Source organism: Vipera ursinii, assembly GCF_947247035.1.
Source record: "Vipera ursinii genome assembly, chromosome: 6".
Taxonomy (NCBI): domain Eukaryota; kingdom Metazoa; phylum Chordata; class Lepidosauria; order Squamata; family Viperidae; genus Vipera; species Vipera ursinii.
This window is the reverse complement of record NC_139515.1, coordinates 11,500,804-11,522,362: the sequence shown is the minus strand read 5'-3', so window position 1 is coordinate 11,522,362 and position 21,559 is coordinate 11,500,804. Positions and strand designations below refer to the sequence as shown.

The window sequence follows — 21,559 nt, the reverse complement described above, 5'->3', positions numbered from 1 at the left end:
TTTATTTTTGTGGTTAGGCCTAACTATTAAAAAATGTAGCTTTCCACTGTTTATGTGGATCCCTTAACGCTAAATAATAATAAAGGAAACTGAGTCCCTGTCACAGTCCTTGACTCTCTCATCCAGAAAAGGAGTGAATTATGTACCTTTGGTAAACGCTTGTATATCTTAATAGTGAAAACTTAAGTTGGCAGAATGCAACATTGTACTTCCTTCAGGATTCTGTTTAGTTATTCAACTTCTGTTATTAAGAGCTGTGGTGGCGCAGTGGTTAGAAAGCAGTATTGCAGGCTAACTCAATCCCAGCAGTTCGATCCTGACCGTCTCAAGGTTGACTCAGCCTTCCATCCTTCCGAGGTCGGAAAATGAGGACCCAGATTGTTGGGGGCAATACGCTGACTTTGTAAACCACTTAAAGAGGGCTGTAAAGCACTGTGAAGTGGTATATGTCTAATTGCTACTGCTATATGTGCAACCGAATCATCTGAATTAGAAAAAAACAATATTTATGGAATTAAGGAATACTGTTATTTAAGAGTTGTTTTATTCCTGGTGGTTTGTAGTGAACTCCATATACTCTTTCTAAACGCGTATGACGTATGCGAAAAGGCTGGTAGAGCTAACAGGATCCAGGGGCTAAACTCAAATGTTTTTCAACCTCGGTAACTTTAAACTGAGTGGTTTTCAACTCCCAGGATTCTTCCAGGCTAATTCTGCAAATCTGTGTGATTTCCAAGTCTCGTGAAGTTGCCCTCCTTCAAACTGAAGCTGAAGCGTACACTTGTTTGTGAGCCTTGCTATAGTGCACAGTTCATCTTTAGAATTATGTACTCTTGGGGCCTCTCTAGCCATTTGTAACTTAAATGTCTGAAGAGGGCTAAAATAGCTCCGTGTTACTATTAAGTATGTGCAGAACATTTTGAATTCAAAACATTTCTCTTTCAGCTATAAGGTCAAAATAAACCTGCTTTGAAAATAAGAACAGGAAGTTTAGCTGCTCTGACTTAACTATTGACTTATCTTTGTAACAGCAAGAAAAGTCATCTTTAGATGACTCACAGTCTTTCGTTTTGGGTCAGGGGATTGACTTACACAGTGTACGCTGTAGTTGGTATTTTTCCCTGAAGTGGCATGATTCTGCCTTTTAAAAATGTTACTTTGGAGGCACGCTCGGATGGCTGCCACTGGGGGCTCCTGCCCAAGATATGTTCAGTTAAGGAAGGCATTCTCTTCCATGGAGGCTTTGTAGAAATGGAAGGACATTTTGTTAAAAGCAGTGGCTGAAACAACTGGCAACTGCCCGCAAAGCAACATTTGGGAGAAATAAACCATTTTAGAGGTGGCCCTAAGCTTTTTGTCTTTTGAACAAGAGAGGAGCGGTGACCCATCAGGAACACCTGGGGTTTACTGCAAATGCAGCCATCCTGGGGAAAAAATAGCAAGAAAATCCCATCGCTTCTGAATAGGCACAGGATGGGCTTTTGTACTCTGAGAGACGCAGAACAACTTATTTCTGTTCTCTTTTTTTTTTTAGTCAGAAGGTGGTGGAGCTTTTAAGGGTTTTAAAGGTTTCGTTTTACCTTCCGGGACTGGTGTTTTTTCTGGTTTCGGAAATGGCCCTGGAGCAAAATCTTTTGGAGTATTATCCAATGGTGGCGGCAGCTCCAGCAGCGTTACGCACAGCTCTTCGCTCTCCAGCTTAAAGACGGCTTCAGAAACGCAACCTACTTTTAGTAAGTTTACTCTTTTTTATTATTTTTTACTAGGGGGAAATAATTGTAATATCTTCAAATGAAAATTATTGGGGGGAAAAAACCCCTGCTGTGTGGTTTTAAAAAGGAAGGATTCATTTAGCCTGGGGTCCCCTGCAGTGTAAGCTGCATTTAACCTAGTGGGCAAAGGGTTTTGTTTTGTTTGTTAACATAAATCCAGTACAGGTAGCTCCTGATGATAATTTCTGTTGTGAGCAAGGCAGTTGTTATCCGATTTTACAACTTTTTTTTTTAACCACTGTGGGTAAGTGAATTGCCAGAGTTGTTAAGTGAACCACGGGGTCCTTAAGAGAATCCGGCTTCCTCCTCTGACTTTGCCTTCCTGTTCAGCTGGGAAGACCACACACACAGCGATGGTATGACACCCTGACACTGGAAATGTCACAGATATGACCAATGTGAATGTGGGGATGGCGAGATATAAGTGCAAGGACTAAATAAATGATGGGATCCAGAATTGCCATTGAATCTTGAGCCCCCCCCCCCCCAAGTTTGGGGAGCCTGTTTGGAAGTTGGAGGGTACGCTGCAAAACCCACCCTTGGTCTCCTGCTGGCTGGGGAATTCTGGGAGTTGAAGTCCACAAGTCTTAAAAGTGGCCATGTTTGAGGACTCCTGTGCTCGATTTTGGAGGCCTCTCCTCTTTTTTTTTTTTTAAATGGTGATTCTCCACAACGGCCGTTTGTAATCACAGTCCTTGGATATTTTTATATTTTACAGGTCCTGTGGTCTCCAGCGGCTCAGCAAGTAGCGTTATCCTCGAGAAAACCTCTGCGCACGTGGAAGCCAACGGCGAGAGTCCAGAGCCCTTGTCCTCAGGACTCACTCAGAGCAAAGCCTGCAACTCAGAGAGTTATCATAAACAGTTGGCTGCCCTCAATTGTTCTGTACGGGACTGGATAGTCAAACACGTCAACGCCAATCCTCTCTGTGACCTGAGCCCCATCTTCCACGACTACGAGAAATACTTGGTGGAGATAGAACAGCAGGGCCTGGCTGGCAACAGCAGCCCTGGAAGCGGTGGCAGCACCAAAGCCACCGAAGCCCAGCCTCGTCCTGCCTTTGGCAGCTCGGCCCTTCCGCAGGGCTCCACGTTTTTCTTTAACAGCAGCAAGTCGGAGGATGCACTTGGGAAGAAAACAGAATCGGAGAAGAAAATAGAACTTAAACCGGCAGCTGCCTCTACCACCTTGTTCTCTTTCGACAAAAGTGACAACTCTGATCTGAGTTCAGGAACGGTCGGGTCTGGATTCTCGTTTTCCCCTGGAAATGGAGGTCCGTTTGGCAAAGATGCAAGTCAAGCCAAGGTGGCTCCTTCCTTTTCCAACAATGCCTTAGACGCCCCGGCTGAAAGCGGTAGCCATGAACCAAGTAAGTGGGATGTGAGTTAGAGATTGAGAAACGGTGTGATCCCATTTAACTCTCTGATGAGAATCTCAGTGATATGTCCCCATTCATGTTGCAGACGGCCTGTCATTACATTTGGGTTTTGGGGTGGTGGTGTAGCTATCAATGTTTACAAATTCATTACATTTGTTTGGGGATGGGTGTTCTGTTCCAGCCTACGACCGGCCCTGTTTGTTTGTCAGGGACAACTCCTTTTTACACTAAATAGGCTGGAAAAACCCAACCCAAATTTATTTACAGTTCAAACAAAAAAGCAACAGATTATTTCCTTCAATAAATGAATCAAAATATCAAACAAGAGTCAACAAATGAGTTAAACAGAAGTATCAAGAACAGACCAGGATTCTCTTAGAACAGACATGTCAAACACAAGGCCCGGGGGCCAGATCCAGCCCATGAAGTGGTTTCATGCGGCCCGTGAAGCCATCCTGGAAACAGAGAGGGAATGGCCCCCACTGCCTTGGCCTTGGCCCTGGCCCAGAGACCCTCCTTCTGCCAGAGACCCTCAGATCTGTCCCACTCCTGCCCAGACCCCCATAGGCACCCTTGATGTGAACGATGTAGAGCTGGCCATGCCCACCCAGTAGGCCATACGCACTCTAGCCACACCCACCCAGGCCACACCCACCCGGCCCCCTGAGGGCAAATGGCAATGAAATTGAGTTTGATACCCCTGTCTTAGAATGTCTCCAAACGGTTGCCTTCAGCAACCAGCCCCGCCTACACCTTCCCTTTTTATTATCAGTCCCAAGGCGTGGCTTCTCACTGCCTTCTCCTCTCACTGAGTTGCCTCATTGATTTTCTCTGCTCTGCTTTGCTGGATTGCCTTCTGCTTCTAGCGTCTCTGAACAGGTTCAGCTGTGACTCTTCTGAGTCCCACACCTTGTGCTCACACAGCTGAGCCTCATGAGACTGGAGGGGCCAGGCTGAGAGTCCTGCAGTGCATCAGAGCCTCCCTCTGACACCAAAGGCTCTCCAAACCCCTCCTCCTCCTCCTCCTCCTCCTCCTCAGATTCATCGGATTCAGCTGCTGGGAGCACAGGCTGACACTGAATCACAACAGGTGGGAGGATTAATGGTTGCATGTCAGGGGGCCCCAACCTATGGTTCGCAGCCCGGGATCGGGCCGTGGGCTTTTGGCCAGCTTGCCGCAGAAACAGCTGGCTGGTGCGCTCACGTGTGGGCGTGCGTTTCCCCCCCCCCTCCACTCGCACTAGCATCTGCAGCCCTATTTGTGCATGCACGCTGATGTGAACAAGAATGCTAGCACAGGGCGGGCGTTCACAGCCCGTTTGCACATGCTCCACTATTCCGGCCAGTTTGCACGACACGAACAGGCTGCTAGCCACCGTGGAGGTACCCAGCCGTTCACGCATGTGCACGGCCTCGCCACATGCACGAACAGGGCTGCTAGTGCCGTGCGTGCACGCACACCAATTTTGTAGCTACTCTGCTTCCCTCCGGTCCTCGAGCCCGGAAAGGTTGGAGATCTCTGCATTAGTGTCCAGATTGAAGCAAGAAACCTTTCTCCCAATCTCTCTGTTGCAGAGAAGAATCGTAAGAGAGAAGCTACATAGTGGAATTGTTTGGACTGCAAGGGAGCATTTTGTAGCCCCTGTGGGCTTCTCGGCAGCCACCAAAGCGTTCTGAACTAGCTAGAGTGTTTTTTTGTCCTGCTGGTGCCAAGCTATGGCAAGCAGTCTGAGCCTGTCTCAGTCTTCCCCTGAAGTCCTCTTAACATACATAAAGAACTCAAGTTATTGGTGCCTGAATGACAGAATAAGAGAGTTGGAAGGTCTCCAACCCCTGGGCTGTGGCCCGTTCAGAAGCAGACCGCTCAAGCGGGTCAGTGTGCTGGCACGTGCAGCTCCATTTGTGCAAGTGGTGAGCGCCGCTTGCAGAAATGAAGTGTGTTCGCTCACGTGAGCACCTGTTACTCGCACAAAACCATCTCCTGTCCCCCCCCTCCACCGGTTCGCCAAGCTGGAAAGGGTTGGGGACCGCTGTTCTGATCCACCCCACTTGCTCAGGTAGGAGACCCTATGCCATTCTGGGCAAATGACAGTCCAGTCTCTTCTCGAAAACCTCCATGGGTGGGGCACCCACAACGGCCGAAAGCAAGTCCTTCCACTAGTTAATTGTTCTCAGGAAATTTCTCCTTGTTCTAGGTTGCTTCCCTCCTTGATTAATTTCCATCTTCTTCTTCCTTCTAGTGCTTTGGTAAATAGCTTGACTCCCTCTTCTTTGGGGCAGCCCCTCAAGTATTGGACACTGGTATCATGTCACCCCTCGCCCTTCTCTTCATTCAACTAGACATATTACATTCCTGCAACCGTTCTTCACGTTTAGCCTCCAGCCCCCTTAATCCTCTGTGTTGCTCTTCTCGGCATTCTTTCTAGAGTCTCAACATCTTTTTAATATTGTGGTGACCAAAACATGATGCAGTATGCCAAGTGTGTCTTAGCAAGGCATTGTAAAATGGTACTAACACTTCACGTGATCTTGATTCTGTCCCTCTTGTTAACACAGCCTAGGATTGCATTGCCTTTTTTGGCTGCTATAGCACATTGCTGGCTTATATTTAAGTAGTTGTCCACTACGACTCCTAGATCCCTGTCAGTTACTACTGTTGAGCCAATTTCCACCTATTCTGTACCTGTACATTTGGTTTTTCTTACCTAAGCGTAAAACCTTGCTTTTCTCGCCATTGAATTTCATTGTGTTGGATAGGGCCCAGTGTTCCAGTTGTCGAGATCCACTTGGATCTTGAGCTTGTTTTCTGGGGTGTTGGCTATTCCTGCCAGCTTGGTGTCGTCTGCAAATTTGATAAGTTCCCATCTATTCCCTCATTTAAATTGTTTTATGAAGATATTGAGGAGTACTCGGTCTAAGGCAGAACTTTGGCGTACCTCACTGCTTACTTCCCTCCACATAGCTGCAATTCCATTAAGGACTACTCTTTGAGTACTGTTTGTCAAGACAGTTACAAATCCATCTGTTGGTGCTACCCTCTTTCCCACATTTTTCTAACTTACTAGGAAATAGGTTGTCAGATGCCTTACTGAAGTCTAAGTATACTACATCCACAGCATTTTGCTGATCCACTAATTTAGTCACTTTGTAAAAGAACGAAGCAAGATTTGTTTGCATGATCTGTTTTTGATAAGCCCGTGTTGGTTTCTGGTTATAACTTTGCTTGCTTCGAGGTGTTTGCAGATCTGTTGTTTGATTATTTTTCCCAAGATCTTCCCAGACTAATTGGTCTGTAGTTTCCTGGATCCAAACACCACCACCCCTTTTCTTTTCTTTTTTTTTGAAGATGGGAACCACATCAGCTCTTTTCCAGTCCTCTGATATTTTCCTGGTGCTCCAGGATCTTTGAAAGAGATGATTCAGTGATTCCAAGATCACACCTGCCAACTACTTCAGAACTCTGGGATGTAATTCATCTGATCCTGGTGATTTGAACTCGTCTAGGGGTAGATGATGTGCTCTTACCATTTTCTGTTTTAGTTTGTATTTCTGATTGTTTTTGAAATTGGTTGCAAATCTTAGTTCATTGTGAGCGTTAGCTTTCCTGAGTTCATCTTTGTAGATTTGGGCTATATGCTGGTATTCTATCTTAAGTTACGTATCCTTCTTTCCATTTTTTTATACTTGTCCTTTTTGTCTTTCAGTTTATCAGATGCAACCATGCTGGTTTCTTCCTTGATTACTTATTTTTCTTTTACAGTGGCATCGTGGTGGACAGTCTTTTATAATCACATTTTTCAGAGTTTCCCAAGCTGCTTGAGTTGTTTTCCCCTTTAAGATTTTCACCCATGGAATTCTTCCCAAGCTCTCTCGTTGGTTGAAATGAGCTCTTTTAAAGTCTTAAGACATAGTTTGATTTTGTTCTATTGCTTATGTCTGCATCACATTGAATTCCAATAGGACACGGTCACTCTCCCCAAATTCCTGCAACGTCAACCCCCTCTGTCATTTCATCACATTCTGTTGGTCCCTCCACTACTTTCGAATGACAAAATTGTCAGTTAGGTTGGTTTGAAAGCTGTTTGATCTCCCACTTGATGCAGAGATTGTTTCAGGGTAAAGTCCCCCATTACTACTGTGATATGTTTCCTACATACATTGGTTAACTGATTAGCAAAAAGTTCATCTACAGTATTTCTTGCTGAGTGGCATTAGCACAAAGTCCATTTATCTGCTACAGGTTAGGTAGGACTCCAAAACAACTTCAAAGCTTTTTGGGGTTTGCAAACTTTTATCCCTAGTGTGAGTTTCACCAAACCCGACTGGATTACCTAATGGGTTAGGTAGGAAATATATATGCTGCCTCTCCTGCTTGTTGCTATTGCAAATTCTTTCTGCGCTTGCTTCTGGATTTCAAGGACTTACAAATACTAAGAATGGGGAGCTATTCGTTTCTGTCCCTTTTCTCATTGAGAAGAGAGCAATTGCATCCAAGAGGCATGCACCCATTTCAAATTCAAAAATGGGATGCTCCAATTTACCAGAAGTAAGTAGGAATGGTTGGAAATGAGCTTGTTACGATTGGCATTCAGGCTGGAAGACTTTTTTTTTTAACCTTCAAAATAGAAAATGTTTTGAATGCCTCTGAAATATTTCCCTAAATTTTCATTCGGGTTGTTTACGCAACAAGGTTTTTACACACAGCGGTACAATTTCATAAACAGTAAAATTTCTGGTGCAAAATATAATTCTGATCTGGAATGCTTTATCCCAGCAGGGGGTGGTGAAGAAGAGGAAGAGCCACCCAAAGTAGTCATTAATGAAGTAAAAGAAGAGGATGCCTTTTACTCGAAGAAGTGAGTTACTTTTGGGCTTGCGAGTAAAGTTGCATGATTAGCATTGCGTATGTGTATAAAGTAAAGGGAGGCGGTGGCTCAGTGGGTTAGGATGCTGAGCTTGTCGATCAGAAGGTCGGCAGTTTGGCGGGTCGGATCCCGAGTGCCGCGTAACAGAATGAGCGCCTGTTACTCGTCCCAGCTTCTGCCAACCTAGCAGTTCGAAAGCACATAAAAATGCAACTACAAAAATAGGGACCACTCCGGTGGGAAGGTAACAGCGTTCCGTGCGCCTTTGGCGTCTAGTCATGCTGGCCACATGACCAGGGAGACGTCCTCGGACAAGCGCTGGCTCTTCGGCTTGGAAACGGAGATGAGCACTGGCCCCTAGAGTTGGAAACGACTAGCATGCATGTGCGGGGGAACCTTTACCTATGTTTATAAAAAGGGGGGTAGGATGGCTCAGTGGTCAAAGACACTGAGCTTGTCAGCTTGGAAAGCTGGCCACCCGGGTCCAAGACCCCCGAGCAGCGTGCAACAGGGCGAGCTTCCTTCTTTGTCCCAGCCCCTGTCCTCCTGACAGTTCAAAAGCATGCAAATGCAAGTAGATACTTAGGTACCACATCGATGGGAAGGTAACAGCGTTTCATGTGCCGCGGCGTATAGTCATGCCGGCCACCTGACTACAGAAATGCCTTCAGATGACGATGGCTCCCTCGGCTAAGAAACGGAGATGAGCACCGGCCCCTAGAGTCAGACAGGATGGGCAGGGGGAAAAAAAAACTTTGCCTTTGTGGGTCTAGGAAGTTTTATAACAACTTCAGACCAACAATCCATGTAAGCAATACCCCAATCGAGAAACTGCCACAGAGCCATTAGTAAACAGCCCAACCAAAGAATCCCTAAGACCGCCCACACCCAGCCAGACAGGCAAGACCCCAGAATATAAACAGACAGCAAACCCAACTCCTTACTAGCACAGATGATGTTACCTAGGTAGGGTAATGAAATGTCTGCAAGAAAATAAGGAAGCTCAGAGAGCCCCAAGAGCCCCACAGTCTTCCTCCTCCTCCTCCTCCTACTCCTACTCCTCCTCCTCCTTCCTTCCTTCCTTCCTTCCTTCTAGCACTGATGAGGTTACCTAGCTGGGTAATGAAACGTCTGCAAGAAAACAAGCAAGCTCAGAGAACACCAAGGACCCCCTCACTTCCGCCCTGAGCTACAAATATTCTCCTTCATTGGTAACATAGTATGTGGCTACATCTATTGCCTTCCCTACTATGCAGGTAATCCTTGAGTTACGACCCTGATGGGGCCAGCTGATGACATTCGTAACTAGTGACATTTGTAAAAGCCTGATTTTTTTTTTTTGTTACGTGAACATCACGATCCTAAAGCGAACCAGGGCTTCAGTGTGGGCCTGGTTTTGCCAGAAGCTGGAAGTGAATGCTGGCTTTTGGCAAAACCAGCGTGAAATGTGGTCACATAGCCACGAAACACTGCAAATAACAGTAAATGCAGTCCAATTGCTGAGTGCTCAAAGTGTGGTCCCCTGACCTTGGGGAGGGGCAACTGGTGGAACTCCGAATCTGGGTCGTAAGTAAACACACACACACACACACACACACACACCCAGTAGGAATATCAGAACTTTAAATGGTTACTAAGTGACTGGTCGTAAATGGAGGACTACCTGTATCTCTTGCATTGTGTTCTTTACATCTTGACCGCTTGCATTTACCAGTTGGTTGTGTTTATTACGGAATGCACTGGTGGAAGTGCAGGTAGTCCTCAACCTATGACCACAATTGAGCCCAAAGTTTCTGTTGTTAAGTGAGAGATTTGATAAGTGAGTTTTTGCCCCATTTTATGACTTTTCTTGCCAAAGTTGTGAAGTGAATCCCTGCAGTTGAGAAGTTAATAACCCGGTTGTTAAGTGAATCAGGCTTCCCCATTGATTTTATTTCTCGGAAGGTCACAAAAGGGGATCGCGTGACCCCGGGAGATTGTAACCATCATAAATAGGAACCAGTTTGCCAAGCATCTGAATTTTGATCGCATGATCCATGGGGATGCTGCAAAGGTCGTAACTTTGAAAAAGGGTCATAAGTCACATTTTTCAGTGCTGTTGTAAGTTTGAACAGTCACTAAACGAACTTTTGTAAGTCGAGGACGACCTGTATTTAAATCTTCATTCAACTGCTTCTGATCGCTCTATTTTCTGAAAACGATCTGCTTCAATTTTAAATCATCTTGACGTATAATTCAGTCACAATGAAAAAGAACTCCTTGATTTCTGTAGATCCTCCGAAATAATATTTACACTAGTGGGACAGGTTGTTGTTTTTTTTTTGTTGTTGTTGTTAACTTGTCCTCTTGGCACAGGTTCAGCCAAGGATGTCTTCACTTCCCAAACAGTGTGATTTTTTGTTTTCTTCTAGGTGCAAAGTTTTCTACAAGAAAGATAACGAATTTAAAGAAAAGGGAGTAGGAACACTACATTTAAAACCTGCCAGCAACCAGAAAACTCAGTTGTTAATACGGGCAGATACCAACTTAGGTATGTGACATTTCTTTTAAAAAAAATAATAATTGCAAAATATGTCTTTATTATAAGGCTTAGGTCTTTCAGTCCATGAACTGTTGAAAGCGTACCCATGAATATCCGGAGGAGATGTAACACTCCACAGGACAGCTAGATCTGATTTTGAGTGACCGAGATCCTGCTTATCTGTATCCGGCTTGTTCTTATTCAGAGTGGCACAACCTCGTGACACGCTGTAGGATTCAAGCAGGTCCCTTGCATTTAAATGAAAAGGGAGAGAGCATTTGAGAAGGAAGACTTTGAGAATTCGTCTCTGCAAAGATTGGGCATTCTGAAAAGCGGTCCCATTCCATCCTGGAACCTCGAAAGGTTGATGGTATCGGAAACCCCCAAAAGTATTATGGGCACATTCTCAGTGCGAACCATTCATTCAAGATGACCAAAGTAACCTTACCCAGTAAACAGGTCTCCCCTCCCAATGTTATTTTAATTAAATGTTTATGTCCCCCAGACTCATACGACCCTTGGCATTGTAAAGATGAACGTAAAAAAATTGCATTTTGCTTTGTGGCATCCATAGCTTGCATTAGCAACACCTCTAAGCCCCATAAGATATTCTTGTAATAGAAGTCGTGGCTAATTGTAGTCCAAAATCCACATGATCCAAAAAGAATAACAAAGCAGAGAGGTAAGCTGCAGCGGTAGAAGACATTTCAGGAGTAAGAGGCCTTTTACTTCCTGGGTGCTCTTGGTCAGCCAACCCTTCGGTTATTGGCAGTTGTCAACTCCAGCTCCTCCCGCCTTTTATCCCGCGAGAAAGTCAGGGCCCAAGCATGCCATATGTTCTCACCATATAACCAGTCACCTGGACTCTGTGAACGTTTCTGCAGAGTCTGGTCCAAGTCCCAGGAGGATCTAGTCACTTGCTAGGACTTGGTTGACCAGTCAATATTGACAAGCATTTTTGGCTGCCTGGTATTTCATTGACTTCACAATGGCAATGAAAAATGTGTAAGTTTCAAAGATAACAAAAACGATAACACAACACCCAGATAAATGGTCTTTACCTGGAATTACCTTTGCCTGGATCAGAGGTGGCTATTTTCTGTCCCTTGGGCCTTTTAATTCCCTCTTCTCCACGCTTCCTCTTGCTGTGGTGCTGAAATTTGCTAAGCGATTGCTACAAATTAGTGGTGTGTCTTCTGATTGTTTTTAATTGTAAGATTTAATACAGCAAATATATATATATATATATATGCACGACTCGTATCCTTCTGTGCACTACACCAAGAGAGCTAGCCCTGTCCATTTTATGCCTTTCTTCCCCCCCCACTTTTATTCTGAATGAATTCTCCTAATTGATTGGGCACCTTTGACCTGGAGTTGAGAGAATCACTTCCCAAAAGAAAAACGAATCCACTTAAGCTGCCAAAACTCTTCAGTGCTTCAAAAATAGGTGTTTCTTTTAGATAACAATTTTATTTTGCTGTATTGAATGTGTACAGGTAATTGTTACTTAATGACTGGTCATTTAATGACTGCTCAGAGTTACACCAAACACCCCCTCCTCCCCGAAACTATTTACGATCTGGTTTTGGAGTTCTAGTGGCAACACACAAACACACACAAACACACTTGCATCGCCGCATTTCAGGTATTTAGCAACCAGCTCACCTTTAGAGACGGTGCAGTTCCTAGCCTTTTCAACTAGTTTCTGGCAAAAAAAAAAAAAAACACCCAAAGGATTGAATCGCTTCACTTAATGACTTCTGCATTCATTTAACACCCACCACAAGGGTGCTTCGATTTACAACCATCATGACTTACGATAGAAATTGCAGACTCTATTACGGTCATAAAGCTGGGGACTACCTATAATTCAGCTAAGTTTTATTGTTTTATTGTAAAATTTGCTTTTGTTCCTTGCAGGCAATATATTGCTGAACATTTTGGTGCCTCCCAAGATGCCGTGTTCAAGAACAGGGAAGAACAACGTTCTCATTATTTGTGTCCCAAACCCACCCATTGACGAGAAGAATGCCACAGTCCCTCTGCCAATATTGATAAGGGTGAAAACAAGTGAAGATGCGAATGAGTTGCACAAAATTTTGCTGGAGAAAAAAGAGGAGGTCTAAGGTTTGGTGTTTCCAATGTCACGTGGAAACACTGCCAAACTGCTGCTGATCTTTTCCCCCCTTGACTCTTTTAAGTAGTAATTTTTTTAACTCATTTCTCTCATATCTTAAGGACTGTCTTAGAAATTCTGAACGGCTTGAATGAGGAAAAGAAATTAAGGTGGCCAATAAAACTGTTAACATTAGCATGGATCTTTTCTCCCTTCTAACTTGAAATATCTAGTGTGCAAACCATCTGTCAATAAAACTTGTGTATGAAATACAAAAATCTTTATTGATTGTACATGAAAAGTAAAGTTGCTAAAAGCCCCCCCCCCCCAATTACTCTAGAAATGGTGTGACAAGGAAATTATGTGGCTGAGAAAAGAAAGGGGTGGACAAATCATATCTTTCTGGCTGGATTTGAAATCTTTTCCTATTAGGGAAATGGCCTTAAAGTTTGTGTTCTGTTTAAAACTTTGTTTTTAAGTAATAACTCTTGGGAGTACTTTGATTATAGAGGGTCCAGGACACAGGTTGGCAACCCGTGGCTCCGGAGCCGCATGTGGCTCTTTAAGCTGTCTCCTGCGGCTCCCAGTCGCCCGGTGCACGCACACCTCCGAACGGGCAGTGGCGCCACCCGTTTGGAAAGCTGCGGCAGCTTTCCAAACGGGCGGTGCCACTGCCCGTTCGGAGAGGTGCGCACACACCTCTCCAAAGGTTTGGAGAGCTGCATGTGCACCTCTCGGAATGGGCGGTGGCGCTGCCCTTTTGGAAAGCTGCCGCGGCCCGTTTGCAAGCTGCCGCCTTCCTCCGAAGGCGGTAGCTTTGCAAACGGGCCGCAGCAGCTTTCCAAACCGGGAGCAGCACGTCTGCAAACGGGTGGCACCGCCACCCATTTGGGTGGAGGTGCACATGCACCTCTCCAAAGGTGCGCGTGCACTTTGCGGCTCCCACTTTTATTTGTGTGTGATGGAACCGGTTCCGAGTGGCTCTTTTGCTTTTTCCGGTTGCCAACCCCTGGTCCAGGAGATACTTTGAATGTTGTCTGGAGAACAATTTTGAAATAATTGTCATTTCTTGATACTTCACTGCAAGATTCACAGCATTGTCTCCAGAGAAGAAGATGGCGTCAAGAGGCAAAATCTGAAGCCTTCGTTCATCTTAATTCTAATTAGGGCCCATTAATGGAGCTGATTCTTCCCTCCTTGTGTCCTTTAGCTCTTTCCAATCTCTGTTTTCTATACATTCAATTTACAGCTGCCTTTTTCCTCTTGTTAAATTGGGAGGTGCTGACTTTGTCACAAACTGTGTACCCTCTTAATCCCTGTACTTGGCCCACAAGTTCAGTAGTCGCATTTTATTGGATCAGCAGCTGTTTCAATATCTTCTTATTGGAGGCAGAACGTTCCAAAAGAAAATGATTGTATTGAATCCCCAAAATAAGAATTGGAGTATTGTATAAGAAGAAGTATGAATCGATGCTTTTTTTTTAACCAGATTGAAGTTCTGGCTATCTTTACAGGAATGTGTGAAATTATTTTAAGAAAGGGCCACTCTGAATTATAGTGAGAGATTATGCTGCGCGAGCCTTATACTGAGATATAAATGTGAAATTTTCGGCATTATGCCTGTCAAATAGCTACTGGATTAATTTGTTAATATTAAAGTGGGTGAGACATCAGAAATACCTATGTGCATATTAACATTCTAGAAATATTCATATTGAATGGCCAACAGTGTCAGTAATAGTATTCTTATCTTTTGGAAGGTGTCTTAATATCCTCTATGATTTTTTTTCTCTTTTTAATCCATTTTGAATCCTGTACAAGTGAATTGCTTGCTTTTTCTGATTAGCAGATAACTAACATCTACATATTTTTAACAGAAATTTTATTTGGAGAAGCGTCATCTTACAGGAATATATTCAGACCCTCTTCACTTTTGTCAATTTTGTTATGCTGGTTCAGCCTGATTCTACAGTTGTTGAAATTCATTTTTTTCTCATTAATCTACACAATGACAAAGTGAAAACAGAATTTTAGAAATGTCTGTAAATTTATTAAAAAGCAAAAAACTGAAATATCACATTAGCATAAGTATTCAGACCCTTCACTTAGTACTTTGTTGAAGCCTTTGGCAGCAATTACAGCCTTTATCTTTTCGGATATGATGCAACAAGATTTGCACACCTGTATTGGGGGATTTTCTGCCATTTTTTAAAATCCCATTTATATCCCGCCCTTCTCCGAAGACTCAGGGCACAATTTAAAGCACAAATCAATGTGCTTAGCAATAGCCTTCATTCTATGTATATGCCTGCTTATTAAGTTTATTAAAGTTTTAAGTTTTATTAAATTTTTATACCGCCCTTCTCCCGAAGGACTCAGGGCGGTGAACAGGGCATATAATAAAAATATAAAAATACAAAAGTTAAAATAGAATTAAATTAATGCCCAAAATAAAACAATAAAAATATACAAATAATTAAAACCTAAATTAACTCCCCATCAGGCCAGGCCAGCTTGTTCGAATAAGTGGGTTTTTAACCCGCGCCGGAAGGAGCGGAGATCCGGTGCCATCCGGAGCTCAACCGGCAATTGATTCCACAGAGCCGGGGCGCCCACAGAGAAGGCCCTCCCCTGGGGGCCACCAGCCGGCATTCTCTGACCGGAGGCACCCTGAGGAGGCCCTCTCTGCTTTCCCCCCCCCCAAGCGGCATTATTACAAAGTCAGCTTATTGCCCCCAACAATCTGGGTCCTCATTTTACCTACCTCGGAAGGATGGAAGGCTGAGTCAACCTTGAGCCTGGTGGGATGCGAACCTGCACTAATTGCAGGCAGCTGGTGTTACTTAAGGAGGCATTAGCCCACTGCTCCACCAAGGCTCTTTTCCTTGCAAATCCTCTCAAGCTCAGTCTGGTTGGATGGCAACTGTTGGTGGACAGCCATTTTCAGGTCCTTCCAGAGATGTTCAATAGGATTCAAATCAGGGCTCTGGCTGGGCCACTCTAGGATATTCACAGAATTGTCCCTTAACCGTTCCTGCATTGTCTTAGCTGTTGTTGGAAAGTGAACCTTCAGCCCAATCTGAGGTCCTGGGTGTTATGGAAAAGGTTTTCATTGAGGATATCCTTGTACTTTGCTCCATTCAGCTTTTCCTCAACACAGACCAGTCTACCAATCTGTGCTGCTGAAAAATACTCCCACAGCATGATGCTGCCACCACCATGCTTCACTGTTGGGATGATATTGGGTAGGTGACAAGCAGTGCCTGGTTTCCTCCAGACATAACGTTTAGAATTAAATCCAAACAGTTCAATCTTGGTTTCATCAGACTAGAGAATCTTGTTCCTCACAGTCTGAGAGTCCTTTAGGTGCTTTTTTGCCAAATCCAAGTGGGCTTTTGTATGTTTTGGACTGAGGAGGAGCTTCCATCTTGCCACTCTGCCCAGATCAATGGACGGCTGCAGTGATGGTTGTCCTCCTGGAACTCTGTCCCAACTCCAGCCAGGATCTCTGGAGCTCAGTCAGAGTGACCATCAGGTTTTTGGTCACCTCTCTTTACTAAAGGCCTCCTCCCCCAATTGCTCAGTTTGACCGGGGGACCATCTCTTGGAAGAGTCCTGGTTGGGCCAAACTTCCATTTGAGAATTATAGAGGCCACTATCGTCTTAGGAACCTTCAGTGCAGCAGAAATTTTATTGTAGCCTTACCCAGATCCGTGCCTTGTAATAATCCTATCTGAGCTCTGCAGGCAGTTCCTTTGACCTCATGGCTTTTGCTCTGCAACAGTATGCATTGTCAGCTGTGAGGCCTTCTAGAGAGAGGTGTGTTCCTTTCCAAGTCATGTCCAATCAATTTAATTTACCACAGGCCGTCTCCATTCAAAGTGTTAGAAACATGTCAGCATCTATCGAGAAACGGAAGGCACCTGGGCTAAATTTCAGGTGTTGTTGCCAAGGTTCTGAATCTTGTTCCTCAAAGTCTGAGTGTCCTTCAGGGGCTTTTTTGCGAACTCCAAGTGGGCTTTCAATTTTTTCTTTTTAATAAATTTACAGGCTTTTCTAAAATGCTGGGGTGCTGAGTGTAGATTAATGAGAAAAAAATGAATTTCAGCGACTAGAATCAGGCTGCAGCATAACACAATTAACAAAAGGGAAGGGGGTCTGAATAATTTCTGTATGCACTTGGTAGATTGCAAAAAAAAAGTGTGTGTATAAAATGATTCAAGTATTGGAGAAACTGACATTTCAAACAAAATACGACAGTACCTGACATTTTGGAGAGCCGCTTAAAAGGCTGAAAGTGTGCAGTTGAGCAAGACAGGTCACTTGATTGCTGGAAAGGTATAAAATTTAATGAATAAAGCAGATAATATGCTAGGAATATTTCCAGGATAACAAATAGAGCAAAGAGTGGAAATCCAGACACGTATGCCAGCTACTCTTGAAAATCTGAAGCTTTCAAAACAAGTTTTAACTGTTTAAAAATGTCACAAGAGATGGGCATCATAAAGGTAGAAAAAGGGCATTTTAATGTCAAGAAGCTTCCGATATTAACGGCGTCAAGCCCAATTTAAGGCTTATGCTTTATTTCCTGGGTTTCCTATCCCCAAATGACAATGTTTTTCATTGGCTGACATTGAATGGCACAAAGCAAGGTGCACTCAGGGTTAGGGAAATGGGAGAAAAGGTTGGGGAACAAGTGTGATCTGCTTATTTTAATGTCTACCTGCACAAATTTCTATCTGCTTACATTTCAATCTATTTTTAATGAAACATGTTTTAGTTACTGGACTGCCTCGGACGTTGCTTGAAAGTATGTTCTGGTAAAAGGAGTCTTGCACTGTTTTGATGCTGATCATCCGAAAGTGAAGCTCTTACAAGGAAAACCAACATCACCAGCTAGTTCAGGGGGGGAGGGGAGTTTTATGAACTAGTTAATTATACTGGTTCATTTTTGGGTGTGTGTGTAACAACGACCCTCCATTGGAAGAGCCTGGAAGCAGAAATTCTTATTTTGACATTCATCCTGCACCTTTTGGAGCATTTGGTTGCTCTTGAAAATGTCAGATCTTTGTGTTGTGTGTCTCAACCAGCTTGTGTTGGGGATCCATTATACCGGTTTCTGCAAAAGTTCAAGCACTCTTCCCCCCCTCCACCCCATTCCCACAGATTAATGTGTACATTCAACTGTTGTTTTCCAAAATAGAAGAATTAACTTTGGGATTAATCCATTCCCTGAAATGATTGAAATTATGGCAGGAATCACAGTTTCTCCAGGCCTTCCTGTCCTCTACCATCTTCTGGAGTCCATTTAGGCTCACGCCTACTGCTTCAGTGACTCCATCCAGCCACCTCATTCTCTGTCGTCCCCTTCTTCTCTTGCCCTCAGCCTTTCCCAGCATTAGGCTCTTCTCCAGTGAGTCCTTCCTTCTCATTAGGTGGCCAAAGTATTTGAGTTTCAAGTTGTTGTCTTAGTTTGCAGTAAAGTCTCACCTTGTAAAGTGGGTCAGTGGCTGATCTTCTACTTGTAGGGTTAAGTAATTATAGCAATAGCACTTAGACTTATATACCGTTTCACGGTGCCTCTCTAAGCAATTTACAGAGTCAGCATATTTCCCCCCAACATTCTGGGTCCTCTTTACCGACCTCAGAAGGATGGAAGGCTGAGTCAACCTTGAGCCGGTGAGAATCGAACCGCTGGCAGTCGGTAGAATTAGCCTGCAATACTACATTTTAACCACTGTGCCACCATGGCTAATTATTATTCTATCTGAACTCAGCAAAACTGTTCTTGGGTCATGGCAAAAGTAAACAGTTTGGAGCAACTCTACTCCTGATTTTGTCTTGTCCACAAATAGCAAATGGGACTGATACGATTCCACTGGTATGATGAAGCTGCTTCTGGGCTGTATCATTTTAGATTGTCTTCCCTAATTCGGTACCCACTGTGTAGTGTTAAACTACAACTCCCATCATTGTTGGGCGCTGTTGAATGGCCAGCCCAGAGACAGAATTACTGTGATTGTAAAGTGGCGAAATTCCCTCTGAAAGATTGTTTTCCTGCAGGTTCTGTAGAGATTCTTTTATGAAGGGGGAAAATGGTCTCGTGACTCCTCTTTGCACTGTTATCTCACTTGAAAGGTGTGTCAGGAAAATACATGCAGCTACATAAAAAAAAACTGGTGGGGATCTACAGTAACTAGGTTACCTTCATTGGGAGTGGGGAGGCTAAAGACTCCACTGTTCAAACCTTCTAAATTACTATCAACAAAAGCTGCTCAATATACCCAATAAGTGATATCATATTTGATATATTGCACAGTGTATGGAAATAATGTATAAGAACTTAACAAAGTATCATTGAAAAGATAGGGTGGCTGCGCGGCGCCGGAGACAGCCTTCCCGGGCTGCCCGCGGCTCAGCTGAGTTATTTTCGCCCGAAACAGCGCCGATCAGCTGTTCGGGCGAATTTGAAGCCCCCTCCTCGGGAGAAGAGGAGGGGGTGAGCCCCCAGGTAGGGGTAGAGTTCTCCGGGGCCGCCTGAGCTTATGGCTTGGGCGGCTGAAGGATTGAACTCCCCCGTAGCCTGGGTTGCTCCCAGCTGGCCAGCGCCTCTGCTCCTGATTTCTTGGAGCAGAGCCAGGCGTCTGCGACCACCCCTGCTTGAAGGAATGACTATGGATTAAAGGAGCAGGCAGAGCGGTACAAGAGGAGAAGGTGAAGAGGATTATTATATTTTACTCTCGAGCTTGATGGACTTTTTTAAACTTGAAGTGAAAGTGCGTCACAATTGAAAGTAAAAGATGGCGGCTAAACCTCCCCCTAAAACTCTTCGGAGTGCTGGAACTTCTCCGGTGCAACAATCATTATTGCAGGCGTTGCATCCTCCTGATGTATTGACATCGAAGGACTTATAAGATGCTCTTGAAAAACATACCCAGGTAATTTTGAAATTAATTAATGATAGATTTGCACAGATGGAGGAGAAATTGGAGAAACTGGAGGAGAGAATGGAGGAGAGGATGGAACAGAAGTTCAGTGTGATGAAGGCAGACATCTTGTCTTCAGTGTATAAAGTGGCTGAATGTGTGGAAGATTTGGAGGAAAAAGTGGAAGACTTGACTCAAAAGAATGCTATATTAGAAGCAAAAGTATTGGAGAATGAAAATTTAAGAGACAAAATGGATAAAGAACTGAGTCTTGCTCAATATTACCAGATGCAGTTTGCCATTAGAATTAGAGGTTTAAAGGAGAATATTAAGGAAGATCTAAAGCAGCTGGTCTCTGAGGCTCTCGAAGTAGTATTGAATCAGCCAGCATCCGAAATAAAAGGAGGCATGGATAAAGTGTTTCGTGTGAATTCATGGATTGCTAGACAGAGAAAGTTGCCCAGAGATGTGGTGGTTTATTTTGCAAAAAGGGAAATCAGAGATGAAGTTATACGAGCTGCTTATGATACTAAAGTTGTGATTGCTGATCAAGAAGTTTTGGTTCTAAAAGAAATTCCTCCAAAGATTTTAAGGAGAAGGAAGGATTTTACATTTCTTGTGCAAGAGCTCAAGCAACGAGATATAAGGTTCAGATGGGAGATCCCAGCTGGGTTGATGGTGATGCACGAAGGTAAAAGGTACCGTTTGGTTACTGTGATGCAAGCGCGTGATTTTTACAATAATGTTTTAAAAGCAACTCCATTAACACTTCTGGAAGCTGCAAAGGGATCTGGAGAAGGAGAACATCAAGAGGCTGAAGATGGACAGACAGAGGAGAATGGTGTTGGAGGAGATCAAGTTACAACTTCGTTGGATGATCCTATGGAACAGAGGGTGACGCGTGCTGCTTTAAAACGATCAAAAAAGAGAAAAGAATGAGATTAGCAGAAGTCTATGGAACTTTTACAACGTACTTATAGCCAAGTAGTGGGAGGTGGGAAAAGATTTGGGTGAGGAATGCAAAATTTTATACAAGTTTAAAATTTAAGAGAGAACTTTTACAAAATGTTTTATAGATGGTTTTTAGATCCTAAAAAGTTAAGTATGTATTTGAATTATTAGCCTAAATGTTGGAGGTGTGGTGATGAAGACGCAATATATTTTTATATATGGTGGACTTATAAAAAGGTTGAGGCTTTTTGGATAAAAGTTTGGTGCAACATACAGAAGATTTTTAAATGGAGGTTAAAGTTTTGTTCGCAACCTTTTTTGTTTGGAATAATTACAGATGTTACAGTTGTGGACATTAAGTTGATGTTGAATTTAATTACGGCAGCAAGACTTTTGATAGCTTAGTACTGAAAGAGGAACTGCCGACTACAGAAGAGTGGATTTTAAAGTTTTCCGACCTGGCTGAGGTGGCGAAGATTTTGGTCAATTTGAAAGATTATTTGTAAGAATGTTATATTATGGAATGGAGAAAATGGATTGAGTTTATCTAGAACAAGTATAGGGTTAAGAAGTATTATGTAGTATTTGAATAACTCTTTTTTTTTCTTCTCTTTGTATCTTGGGGTTTTTTTTGTTTTTGTTTTTGTTTTTTTATATATATTTAATATTACTAAGGATTGTTTTATCCTATATAAGCTAGAGAGTGATGGATTTCAGAGTTTATGGTTGTTAGCATATGGTTGTTTATGTTTGCTTTTTTTATATATATACCTTGTATTTAGCTCTGGGAAGTGGGGGGGGAAGGGGGGGAGGGGGGAGAGGAAGGGGGGGAGGGAGAAGGGAGGGGGAGGGGGGATTTGTAAGGGGGAAAAATTGTATGTTAAAACTTTTTAATAAAAAAAAAATAATACAATCTCTCTTCCGCTCGTCAAAACAAATTTGACTACATTCAGTGGCATCACGCTAGCCATTTGTCATTGAACAAACGATTTTTCACCTGTTGCCCAGTAGCTGTGTTTTCTGAAGA

At 43.5% G+C, this 21,559-nt stretch overlaps 1 protein-coding gene across 3 annotated transcripts in view; it reads left to right on the top strand.

Moving 5' to 3' along the window:
* NUP50 (nucleoporin 50) overlaps positions 1 to 13,152 on the top strand; it is an 18,592-nt gene extending 5,440 nt beyond the window's left edge. For 2 of the 3 annotated variants that reach the window (XM_083366318.1, XM_083366316.1), the window contains 5 exons: positions 1,535 to 1,733; positions 2,491 to 3,141; positions 7,925 to 8,006; positions 10,427 to 10,545; positions 12,460 to 13,145. In XM_083366318.1, coding sequence (XP_083222444.1) covers positions 1,535 to 1,733; positions 2,491 to 3,141; positions 7,925 to 8,006; positions 10,427 to 10,545; positions 12,460 to 12,665 — 1,257 coding nt within the window. In that variant the 3' untranslated portion in view covers positions 12,666 to 13,145. Of the gene's footprint in view, positions 1 to 1,534; positions 1,734 to 2,490; positions 3,142 to 7,924; positions 8,007 to 10,426; positions 10,546 to 12,459 lie in introns of all 3 variants that reach the window. The other variant, XM_083366317.1, reaches the window with a different exon arrangement.
* The last annotated feature ends 8,407 nt before the right edge of the window (positions 13,153 to 21,559 follow it).